The 12,462-nt window shown below is 35.7% G+C and overlaps 1 protein-coding gene and 1 long non-coding RNA gene across 3 annotated transcripts; one reads left to right on the forward strand and one right to left on the reverse strand.

The window, feature by feature from the left end:
- Positions 1-955: 955 nt before the first annotated feature.
- On the reverse strand, positions 956-4,497 carry LOC129298718 (uncharacterized). Its single transcript, XR_008590412.1, has 3 exons — positions 4,360-4,497; positions 2,753-3,180; positions 956-1,217 (listed from the first exon to the last, which is right to left on the reverse strand). It is a non-coding gene; the product is annotated as an uncharacterized LOC129298718 (long non-coding RNA).
- Positions 4,498-7,513: 3,016 nt separating this feature from the next.
- LOC129298721 (heavy metal-associated isoprenylated plant protein 3-like) lies at positions 7,514-9,350 on the forward strand. Of its 2 annotated transcripts, none has more exons than XM_054937136.1 (5): positions 7,514-7,636; positions 7,713-7,863; positions 8,084-8,328; positions 8,460-8,547; positions 8,647-9,350. In XM_054937136.1, the coding sequence occupies exons 1-5, from the start codon at positions 7,628-7,630 to the stop codon at positions 9,054-9,056; spliced, it is 903 nt and encodes a 300-aa protein (XP_054793111.1). In that variant the 5' UTR covers positions 7,514-7,627; the 3' UTR covers positions 9,057-9,350. The 2 variants fall into 2 exon arrangements, with proteins under 2 accessions (XP_054793111.1, XP_054793112.1); XM_054937137.1 differs by having other exon boundaries at positions 8,108-8,328.
- Positions 9,351-12,462: the final 3,112 nt, after the last annotated feature.

Here is a 12,462-nt window from a genome sequence, read left to right on the forward strand (position 1 = left end):
ACACCCATTATACTTTTAGCTTTGTACTTTGTATTTTCAAATAGTTTTTAGCATCATTTTAGTTTTGTTACTTTTACGATCTTGTATCTTGCACTTTCAATAAATCAAATGCTTGTTATTTTAATTTTTTTTGCATCTTTTATATTTAGGTAGATTGTGATAAAGGAGTTTGAAGATCATTTATTATCATTCGAGATTCAACATTTTTAACACGCCTAGTATTTTTATTGTTCACAACGAGCATAAAGAAAAGGGTAGATAATTTTCAAAAGCCAAAATGGGTCAAACAGATTCAATCAAGGCATTTAGAAAGTCTTGTTAATCATGCGAGATATATATTAGACATACACAGACATGTATATAAAGATGTCCAAAAAGATTCATGGCGAAGCTAGATGAACTGACGGCGATATAGAGAGAGAGAGACACACACACCCCTGAGATTTCGATCGTATATGCAGGTGTTTCCCTTATATATGTACTATGAACATGGCCAACGAACCAGTGTCACTTTCTATAAGAGCTAGCCTCTTCTGCAGAGATGGAACCGTTGATTCTTTTATGAAAACTAAGTGGACTGAAAGAAGCAACTAATCTTATTTCAGCTACCTAAACATGCATGCTGTGTCTAAAATCATTCTCTCTCGTGTATATAAATACGTCTCACATACAAGTAGAGAACTTCTCAGTGAAATACACAATATCGATGGGCCCTAAAAGAATATAAATTAAAGCCCCCTATAGTAACAGCTTAGATATGCATCAGCATTTTCATCTCAAAAACACCTGAAGTCCATTTCGGAAATCGTTGATTAATGTTTCCATCGTTTAATTTTCTAAAACTAGCAAGAGATCATTTTAAAAAAAAATTGTCATGAGTGCTGATAATGTTTAATTAATTAGTTCAACACTAATTTCAAATACTGAACATAAAAAAAAAGACTTGATGGTCCAATTAAATCATTCACCAGTCATCTTTACAGAAGAGAAAGATATTCAAAATTTTCTGACGAACATACGCGACTTTACCTCCATGAGTTGAATGTAGGTCAGCCTGGGAACTATATATAAATTCACCTGGATAGAGTGCGACAATATGATTGCAGTGTAGAAATGTAGATCTAATTAGTGAAGAGAGAACCTGAAATGACAGATCCAAGGTTGGGCGCGCCTATCAAACTCCATGATATGTTTATATGCTTGGATACTTGGTTAACCTACAAAAGAGATGAATATAAAAGGTTGAAGAGTCAAGCCTTTCGTCGTCCAGAAATGCATGAAGAAGAAGAAGAAGAGTTATATGAGCCAGTATAGCATTCATCTGCAGATGCACCTGCACCTAATTATACAGGGCTCAACCTAATGGCGCGTTTCTGGTGTGATTTGGATAATTAGGGTTAAGTTGAGAGGCAAGAAATAAAGTGCAGGTGCAAATGCAGATAAAGGCCACAGTGGCATCCTCAGCTCCTACCTACCAATCTAAATACTTAAACTAAGCTGCGTGCCCCCCCTCCCCGCCTCTCCCTCAATATATATAGAGAGAAAAGGTTAGCAGGAGACAGGCAGGATGCTCCTACAAATGTATATTGCAGTCTGTTTTTTTATGTTGCTTTTGACATTCACGTTGAACTTACTTTCTTCGGATTTATAAGTATATGAATAACTGGGAAAACTGTAACAATAATTCATTGGTTTTGAGCTAACTGAAATTGCTAATATAAACATCATAACTGATAGAATTTGTATACAAAACTAATTTACATGGATTAGCAAGTATAATAGAGTCTAATAAATAGTGTTACAAATTTGTTGAATTTCTAATAGATGGATAAAATAGATCACCAGTCATCTATATATATATATATATATATTGATAGATAGATACAGATTTGTTGAATTTCTAATGTCCCCAGTACAAGGATATAATATGGCATGCGAGTTTTTTTTTTTTAAATTAGCTGCATTGACTTGACACGTAAAGTTGGAAATACAAGACCACCCAAATAACCTGCCACAAGTAACGGGTTGAGTGCGGCGAGCTGAATATGCTAGCGTCCCGGCAGGTTAGAAAAATGCTAATACATGTTATAGATGCTTTCTTTTTTGATAATTTAATGTTTTTTAATCCAATTACAAAGTTTTATGGTCTAAATTTAAGTTGCTTATATATTTTGATGAAATTATGTGATTGAATTAACTGTATAACTGTTAAATATGTGCACATAATTAAGTTTCTACTCTAAAACATAAAGTAATGCTTCAAAAAATGTAAAACAATCATTTTTTATTTATTATAATTAAAATAAAAAATAAAAACTGTACCTTTTTAAAAAAGGAAACCTACCATTTTTTTTTTTTTTTTTGCTGATTGGACAGGGTGGGCTAAATAGGCACATCATTAAATTGAGTTGCAAACAACTCATCACTTATTGATAGGTTGGGCTGTAGAGCTCACTCCATTCTCCTTACTCTAATTCTAGATAATAATACATTATGCATGATCACAATAATTCAATACAAGAATAATGCTCCTAATTTTAAAAATACTATAAAGCTTAGTGGATATGATAAAAAAAATAAGTGTAAAGTTCTAATATCAAAAGTAAAAAAAAAAAACACAATTAAATAATAATACTTTCACAATATTTGGGGGGCAATGAATTTGGATGGTTTTGGGAGAGGGATATGGATTCAAGGAGCTCAAATTATTGCCGGTGATACGGAAATGCAAGTGATGGATAGATGCACGTACCCCCTTGTCTGCCACTCAATCAGTCCGGGGAGAGGCCACGTGAGGAAAACGATGACGAGCACGTGGGATTTGATGGCCCCTCTAATGAGTGACTGCCACGTGGAAATTTGTCTGACGCATCTTAGGACACCGGAGCGCCTGCGTGTAGATGTGGGTCACAGAAAAAGTGGGCAGGGAGTAATGCGGAGCCTCCCGGGTGAGCCTACTGGGTCTGGGCCCAACTGTCGGCCTCCCTCGGGTGATTTTCTTCGCCGCCCAGGCTGTGGAGGCTGTGATACTCTTGATGATTTTGAGAAAAGAGAAAAAACTGCTGCTCCAGTCTTAACAAGGATTAGAACATCCAAGAGAGGAATTGGCGGTTAAAGTTCCGGCACATCCCAAGAGAGATTAATATCGTGGCAGATAGGATTGCCAAGGAATACCTTGATCTGTGATGTGATTTTTTGTTATTTAAGATTGTGCCCCGTTACACTAGGAGGCTGTGTTGCATTCTAATAGTATGAGATGTCAATCCCCTTCTACTATTAATATGTAATTTGTCCTTCCCTCTTTCTACATACTCCTTTCCATCCAAAATATGAGCAATTGTTTAAAAAAAAATTAACATGCCCTCATTCTCATAAAATATATATGTATATATAATTTTTACCCTTAATCCTAATTACTAATGTATTTTATGATAAGTGAGATGTACATTTACACAAAGACCTAGGTTATTAAATATAAGAGAAAGAGTAAGAAATTTTATTTTACATGTACTAAGTTACTCATATTTTGAACTAATATTAGTAAAAAAAAATACTTATTTTTTGAATCAGAGGAAGTATTTTTTCATGTTATTGTTCATTAATTCACTATTTATGATGAGTTTATGAGAAATGAAACTTTATTTTCCTAAAAATATTTATATGTTTTTCATTTATGCTCTTTCAAAAGTTTATAATAACACATATCTAAGTATAGAGTATTTAAAGATAATAAACAAAAAAGGTAAGGATATAAATAAAAAAATATAAAATTTATTTAATGTCTTATATTTTGAAAGAGACTTCAAATAGAGTGAATAGTAAATGAAGTGAACTCCAACCAAAAAACTAAAGAAAATTGAAAGCCATGGAGAAGCAGGTCCCCCCCTCCCCCAATGGCGGAGCCACATGGTAGTGAGGGGGCAAATGCACCCCTTCAATTTAAAAAATATTACAAGTATGATATAAAATTTCACAACTTTATATCTTTTATTCTTGATCCTTTGTCCCCTTTAGACTAAATAAAAAATATTCAAGCTCAAAAGCTCATTAGATATAAAATAATTTAATGATTTATATAAGATATGAAGAGTAAATTTACATAAAAGATCATATCAACATAGTCATTATAAATTTTAAAAAGAAAAATGATCATCAATCTATTTATGTTACTATAATTTTAATTCTATAATGTAATTATTATTTTTAAAAAATATTAATTTTTTATTAAATTATCTTGCACACCCTAACCATCAGCCAACCAGGCATGTTCTCCTGCGCTTCATGATGATAAAGACATGTTGTGCGTGAAAAACATAGTGATAGATAGTAACAAAATAAAAATGAAAGCTATATCCTCACTCATATGTTTTTGGTGATGACATCCAGATGCCAGATGCAATACGTGCGGCTGAAGGAGCAGAAAAAAGTTAGAGGCAGTGAAACCCACAACTTGTTTCTCTCTCCCCACCTCTCACTTCGAAGTACAAATGGATTGCAAAGCATCAGCTGTAGGATGCAAAACAGTTGCGACCGGCTCATTTTACGAAGGTGAAAAGAACAAAACTAGATGACGGATAGTTCTACTGGCAAACAAATATCAACAAGAAAGGTATGAACAGCAGTTTCCAAAATTGATGAGAAAAGCATAACTAGGAAGAAGCTGAAAGGTGGAATCAGATGAATACAAGAGAAGAAGATGGACGACGTATCAGTTCTGGGGTTAACGAACAAAGTCAAAGCCTGGCCGACACATTGAGAATTTGGGAATTGAGATATAAAGTCGTGTCGTGAACGGACTTCGAAGGTCCTTATCAGACAGTAAAAAAAGAAAAGAAAAACTGGTGCCTCATCTGCTTAGTTTGGGAGTGCGGTTGGAGTCTCAGAGCATCAGATCAAAAATACATTGGAAGATGGGGTAAAGTCGGTTTGCTAAATTGGCGCAGAATAGCCAGAGTGAGACGGTGTGTGGGTAACAATACCGGTCAAATGACCCGCCTCCTTTCCACCTAGGCCACCCAACATTATTGGTGCGCGACTTTATTGGTTATCCGTGTAAAATATTGGGACAATATAATTTTTGGCCCAACAATTTTTTCTCAATTATCAATTTTATTTTTAAATTTAATTTCTTGCGATTCAATCATTTTAATTTATTAATTTAATAAATCATAAAAGAATGAATTTTATAAAATTAATAAATTATAAGGATTGAATTGTTTCAAGAACTTAAATAAATTAAATTTTTTTGAATTAAAATTTAAGAACTGAACCAATAATTGAGAAAAAATTTAGGATTAAAAGTTACACTTTTCCTAAATTTTCATGAGCATTCTAATGAGAGGAATTTGATTTTTTTTTTAATAAAGTTGTGAATTCATATTTTATGGATGAAAATTTGTTGCACCACTCAGTATGGTCAATTCATACACATTTAGACGATGCCAAAAAAGAAATCATAAGAAATTATATCAGTCTGGATATGTAGTACAGGACAGAACTGGTTGCTTTGTAAGATGAGTTTGACGGGATGAGATATTAATTAAAAAAGGAGTCCGGATAATACAAGTCAATTAGAGAAAAAAGTTCTTTTAAGGGTTGCTTTATTGTCATTAAACAGGGTTTAAGTCTTTACATTGAAGGGTCATAACTTCCGGGAAATCAGTTACATCAAGAAAATTATTAGTTAGTCTAGTGGATGTATAAGTTGTAAAAATGTCGTACTTTACCTGTATTTTTTTATTTTTTTGAAATTTAATTCGACTATGATGGAACTAAGTCTAGATTTAGATTATTGACGAGTTCTGAATTTTTGTTTGTGATTGGAATGATGGTTTGAATAATTGAACTGTAACGCGAGTGAAATATCGCTTCAGGTTATGGTGGAGGGCGTTGTCAAATGTCACGCTTTCCCTGGTAGGCCCCAGTCCTGAGTTGAAATTCAACTCCTTAGCAACTTGTCGACACTTTTTCCCCACCTTCAAATTAAATTATTATTAATTATTGATAAAACATTTGTTCCCTCTTATTTTTATGGTGACGAAAACTGAAAGTGAAAGTGTGAAACGTTTTGACGGTTTTGTGTAAAATTCCCGAATTGGGCCAGAGGCTTTTTTGGGTGATTAAAGCCCGTAATCTGCTTAGGCTTTCAGCCTGATTTTTTGAACTACAAGATAGAAGGGCCTCACACTTGTTGCCACCTAATATTGTTGACCCAACCACTCAGCCCGGTTCATCGTTCATCATCTACAAAATTATGGCCCAAAAGACGTTTTTGTCCATCGATCCTCCTTTTCTTGCTCAATTATCTATAGAGCTAGTAGTTTGGATGGGTCGAGCTTAAAGCATTCTATATTTCAAAAAAAAAATTTATATAATCAAGTAAAATTTTAACTTTTTTCGAGCGGTTACAGGCTAATTCATCAGGTTTAGCCTGAATTATTAGCTTCACACATATATTGAGATAGTAATTCCTACGGTTGCGTTTGGTTTATTCGAATCAAATTTAATTAAAATCAATTTAAAATATCATACTTTTTTTAAAAAAAAAACTTATATAGTCAAACTCGGTCTTAACTTTTTTTTGACAGGTTTATAAGGACCCATCGGGCTTGACCCGAATTACTAGTTCTAATTTTCTAATTAAACCTTTGTAACATACTTGTGCCCTTTTGATTTGTCATCACATGTTAATTATTTTTAAATATATGCCTTTTAGGCAAGTTAGACTTTTATGGGAAAAAATGCAATGGCAAGAGCATATTATGATATCTATGAAGAGATGAGAAAAAATTTAAAAAGTAATCATGGATTATATAAAATTTAAGGGAAGACATATTATTCATGTCTAGATGAGATCCTCCCCCTAGCTATACACTGAAAGATCAGAAATAAAGTTAACCAATGACACTTGAATTTAATGACTTATAATATGATAAATTAAGATTCAAATTCTCACTTAAAAAAATATATAGGTTTATTATTTAACTGTATTTTGAATATAATTATCTTTCAAAGACAGAGAGTGGGCAATAAAAAAACATGAAATATTGTAATTTCAAGTATTTGTAATTATTTGCATTTAATTTCAGGAGTGGACGAATTTAAAGTAGCAAAAGATCGGTGACTTATGAAACAATGATAATTTGATTACACGTACAATAACGATGACCACGGCACTGTACAACATAAACTTTGACAGGGTTGAAATAATCCAGAACCTATAATAGTCGAGAGCTTTTTCCCCAGAAAAATACCAGTCCCGTTTCCTGCATGAAGGAGGAAAAAAGAAACGACTTCGCTATTATTATTATTAATATTAATTAAATTAAATAAACATCACTTCAATTAATAATTAATTAATTATTAATACAGGAAAAAAACATTTGAGGGCTTGACTGTGACAAGGATCTCCGAGGGAGGTAAGGCAACTTGCACGTATTGGGTCCCACATAATGCATTACAATTGCATACATGATGGTGATGATGCCTTGGTGTTCCGACATTTGAACTCCCAGGCACTCCATGACCACTTACCACCCTCCCGCTATCCTCGCGCAAGCGTAACTAATTCGTTATAAATTCTCCACTACCCCCAAATCTCTCTCCATTCCCTCGCAACACGATCACAATGGGCGAGGTGCGCTCAATTCCCCCCCCCCCCGGCTCCCTTTTTCTCATTTTTTTTTTGGCTGATCATTTGTGTGATGTTGCAGAAGAAGACCCAGAAAAGTGATGCTCAAACAAAGGACAAGAACCACGCGCCCAACAAAGGCGAAACTAGTCCTACCACCGTCGTCTTGGAGGTCGACTTGCATTGTGATGGCTGTGCTTCCAAGATCATTCGTTTCCTCAACTGCTTTCAAGGTTTCGCCTGCTCTTCCCCGATTTTCCACTTTCTCTTTTCACTATCACTCCGTTTCTTCTTTCCAACATTCCATTCCTATTTGTTGTCTCCGTGATAATTGCTTTTCTTCTCTGATTTTCACCCCTGGAACCTATTTGTTCTCTTTAGTTTCTTCCTCTCCAGGTTCTTTTCGGTTTCTGTTTTTAATACCCTATTTACTGTCTTTGTACTCAACTCAAGTGAAATTCCACATTGTTGTTAAAGGCGTGGAAACTGTGAAAGTCGATGGTGATTCCGGCAGGGTGACTATCACCGGAAATGTGGACCCCTCCAAACTCCGAGACAAGCTGGCCGACAAGACCAAGAAGAAGGTCGACCTCATCTCTCCCCAGCCCAAGAAGGGCGGCAAGGACTGCAAAACCGACAAGAAGAAGCCCGACGACAAGTCTGAGAAGAAGAACGCCGACGGCAAACAATCGAAAGAGGTTAACTCCTCGGTCACATCTAACCCCAATCTCAGATCATTTCTATTTTGCGTTGTATTCTATTCGATATACATATCCAATTCACAGTCCTGCGTGTTTAATTGATAATTTTAATGTTGCCAATAAAACAGCCTCAGCAATCTACGGCGGTTCTGAAGATGGCATTCCACTGTCAGGGATGCATCGAGAGGATTCGCAAGACGGTGTCCAAAACCAAAGGTGGGGTGGTTTGATCCTGCTCCCTATCTCGTTATTTGCCAGATTCCTTGTTTCGTTTTTATATTAGTCTTTTTGACGGCTTTTACAATGGCAATGCAGGAGTCAAGGAATTGTCCATGGACAAGGACAAGGAAACCATTACGGTGAAGGGATCTATGGATGTGAAATCTCTCGTCGAAAGTTTGAATGCGAGGCTGAAGAGGAAGGTTGAGGTGGTTCCTCCCAAGAAGGATAAGGAAAAGGACAAGGAGAAAGAGAAAGATGGCGCTGGTGAGAAAGGAGGAGGAGGCAAAGGAGGCGGGAAGAAGAAAGGCGGTGGAGATAATAAGAAGGCTGAGGAGGAAACCGGCGGCGGTGACGGCGGAGGGAAATTGGAGCAGAGCAAGATGGAGTTCATGTTCCCTCCCTATGCGTATGGGTATAACTACGGTCCGGTTTATTACATGGAGCCAGTTCATCCACCACAGATGTTCAGTGATGAGAACCCAAATGCCTGCTCCCTCATGTGAGGCTTCAGATGTCTCTGTCAGCATCAGAACGCAGGGGAAGACAGTTTTCGCTCCCTTTTCATGTTTTCTTTTCTTTCTTTCTTTTTTTGGTAGCTAGTTGGGCTTGAAGTTCTAACTTCTGAGTGAATGGATGAAGCATAGGGAAGCAGAGTTGTTTTTGTGGTTAGTAGAAAGGTTTTCATGTGAGTAACTATAACTCCACGATGTAAATGATATAGAAAATGGCTTCTGTATTGCACTCGGGATGTCACTTTCTGCCGATTTAGATTCTTTTAATGAAGCGTGAAGCTGAAACTGTTGCAATAATTGGGAAGGCGAATAGAAACTCATCACGCCTGGCCGACGCAGGGCATGCTCATATTAATTGTCCTGTGGGTGATGGAGTCGGTCATTCTCTCGGTTTTTCTGTCCTTTCGGCCTGTCCATTTTGTCCTATTCATGGCCGAGACACATTGCCATTTCCCGGAAGCCAGGTTCGTTAGTGGGTTCATGCTTTAAAACCAGGCATTGCCTTGAGATCCACCTACGGGGTCACTCGGGTTCAGGGCAGGGCAGGGCAGTGCAGTCACTGTTTTATTATTTATATCTTGTTTTCTTTTTCACACGATTCCAACTTGGTTCTTTCCTGGGTTTCTAATTTACTGCAACCTAACTAGTTTCTTTTGGAAATTGGGGTATTTGGGGGTCAGGTTCATGGAGATCTGATATTGTAATCTTCGCTGGTTTTCGTTTGTGGTAAGAGAGAAGGAATTGTGTGGCGAAGGGGTTGGACGATGAGAATTGGCACTTTATTCTTGCGAAAGGAGTGGCCGTACTAATGGTACTGTTACTGTAAAATCCCAATGGCCCGTGCCAACCTTGTGGACCCCTCACCAAGTCACCATATATACAAAGTGGCAGAGAAAGGCAAGCCACAGCCAAACAATACTACCAAGGCATTCATTCAGGTTCAAGGATAGAAGAAAATGCATGCTAAAGTCATTTTAAAGAGACGCCTTATCATCATCTTCCCCGTATGAATAATTTGAATTGTTTGAGTCTGTGTCGTAACTATCAACTGAGCAAGATAAAATAGGGTGTCCCACAGGGGTTTAAGTGTCTTTCGCAGCAGAAAAGACTTGTGAAAGGAAGTAATCAATGATAAATGGCCTCAATTTGGGAAGCACGTGCGGTGCTTCATAGCTCTCGAAAGCATCAACGTGTGGTATCATGATGCGAGCATATTAGGTTTTTATGCACCAAACTATGTTGTAATTGTATCTTGCATGTCATGATGGTCCTATGTGCCGCTACACCATGCACTCAAACCTCCCCGTCATTTTTGTCTGCCTTGGGGAAATTAAGGAAGCAAGAACCTTCCCACAAATTCTGGGGTAACTTCAAGGGATAGGACACCAAAATCAACAAAGCCGCTTCAAAATCCAATTATCTAAATGACTTCTCTGCGTAATAAAATCCTCTCTTCCATTAGATCCATCAAGTTTGCATGTGAAAACTCAACAATGGCATTTTTCCGCGCTATTCAAAACTCGATTACTGATAGACCTAATCCAACGATGAAATACTTTTTCTTTTCTTTTTTAAATTAAAGATTATCTTCTCAAGTGGGCTTTTTGTATATTCACAAAGTAAAAAGTATATGCGTTTGTGGGATTCCATCTCCATGTGGTTAATTTTTTTTTTTTTCACTTTTAAGTCTTTCCCCTTATCTTAGGTGCTAGATATGATGATATTGCATGAATCCAAACATATACCCATGCGTGTGAGGTTAAGCAGGGCTGGGCGTTTCAGAAACAATGTTAAAGGAACAAAAAGGAACAAAAAGAAAAAAAAGAGAAAAGTGTAAGCTATGAGCCCCTTTTTTCCAAGGGCATTTCAAAGATTTTCGTCAGAAAGTTCAGAATATGCTTTCTCCAATCAATTATTGTGATTCTCACCGACTTTCTACGGCTCGCTGCAATGAAACTTCTCAAAGTGCTCATTTCCCCACTTTTTCCAATGTGAATTATTTCAACATGCCATTGCCATTTCTCACAATGATGAATTTGCTTAACTTGAACCCATGCACATAAAATTACGCCTCAATATGGTACAGTCAGTAAAGAAGAATCAACTTTTTATTGAAAACGGGGTCACATATAAAGAGTTGACATTCAGATTTAATATGATTTATTTTCAATTTATTAAAATGAATCATTTATATAAATTGTAAACAATTTTAATAGATATATTCACTAGTTTAAATAGTTCAGATTTAATATGAATAATTATGTAAATTTTTTATTTTAATAAGTTTAAAATAAAAATAAAAAATATTAAAGTTGGGTTGTTTGGATTAAATCTATACAGTTCAAATTTGCACTATTCTCATAGGAGGTGTAGAGGAGGGCTTCCCTCAACCGACTCCCAAATATAAAAGATCTGCCTATACACATTCATAAAAAAATATATATATTGACATAGACACAGGTTAAAAATGCATTAGTGCAATTAATACTTTTACCTTAATGCAATGACAAAAATTACATTATCATCAAGTAGTGTTGTTAGGTATGAATATTTCATACAAAGCTCAATTCAATTAATTAATGAAGGTTGGATTTAGTGAAAAGAGTTTATCTTTCACAGCGTGATAGCTAACTAATATAATTGCTTTGAATAAAAAATATTTGTAAACAAATCGAAATACTCGGCTCAACTAGACTGGTTGTGCAATGCAATGCAATGCATCCATAGCAGCGCCAAACCATCTCCTTCTCTCCGTTGTACATAAAACAAAAGCAAATGATTAACTTTTACAACTATTTTGCTTTATATTGCTTTCGTGCTAGCCAGTTTCCTAGAATATTCGGTAACGTTCAGTCATTCTAAGCTTAGCAGCAGAGCCCATTCATACTTGTAGTTTTAAATTAATAAAGATGGGCACTGTTCACTCGTTATAAGAAAAATCTGAGTCACCATACTTAAACGAAATTGAAAAGGTTCAAGGTTTATGTACTTAATTTTATATATTTTATATTTTTTTATCCTATTAGATTATAATAAGTGGACTTTAATGCATTAATAATATCATTAACAAAAGTTTGTTATAGAATAAACAATTTATAAAATATACATATGTCTTAATTGAATTGAAAACAAACACTTTAAATATATAAAATTAAGTATATAATTGTTTTCAATTCAAAATTGAACGAGGACAACATTATTGAACGAAATCTGTTTATCTTCTTTGCTATTCAGAGGATCTCCGGGTCAATAGCCATTATTAGTTTATGAATGATTGAAGTTAAAATTCTCGTGTGATTAAGCAACTGGCAGTAGAGGTGGGCTCGATAGGATGGAAAAGCCATGGTGTTGAAGGCGCAAATTTCAAAGTTCAATGTCACTCTTTCCTCCCTCCTTC

Source organism: Prosopis cineraria, unplaced genomic scaffold (genome assembly GCF_029017545.1).
Source record: "Prosopis cineraria cultivar Desert tree isolate PC_DT_omini unplaced genomic scaffold, ASM2901754v1 PC894, whole genome shotgun sequence".
In the NCBI taxonomy this organism is placed as follows: domain Eukaryota; kingdom Viridiplantae; phylum Streptophyta; class Magnoliopsida; order Fabales; family Fabaceae; genus Prosopis; species Prosopis cineraria.

Bases quoted from the DNA above. Each gene is read 5' to 3' on its own strand.
- LOC129298721 (XM_054937136.1), top strand. The intron at 7,864-8,083 runs GTTTCGCCTGCT...ACTCAACTCAAG, and splicing joins TTTCCTCAACTGCTTTCAAG to TGAAATTCCACATTGTTGTT. The intron at 8,329-8,459 runs GTTAACTCCTCG...CCAATAAAACAG, and splicing joins ACGGCAAACAATCGAAAGAG to CCTCAGCAATCTACGGCGGT.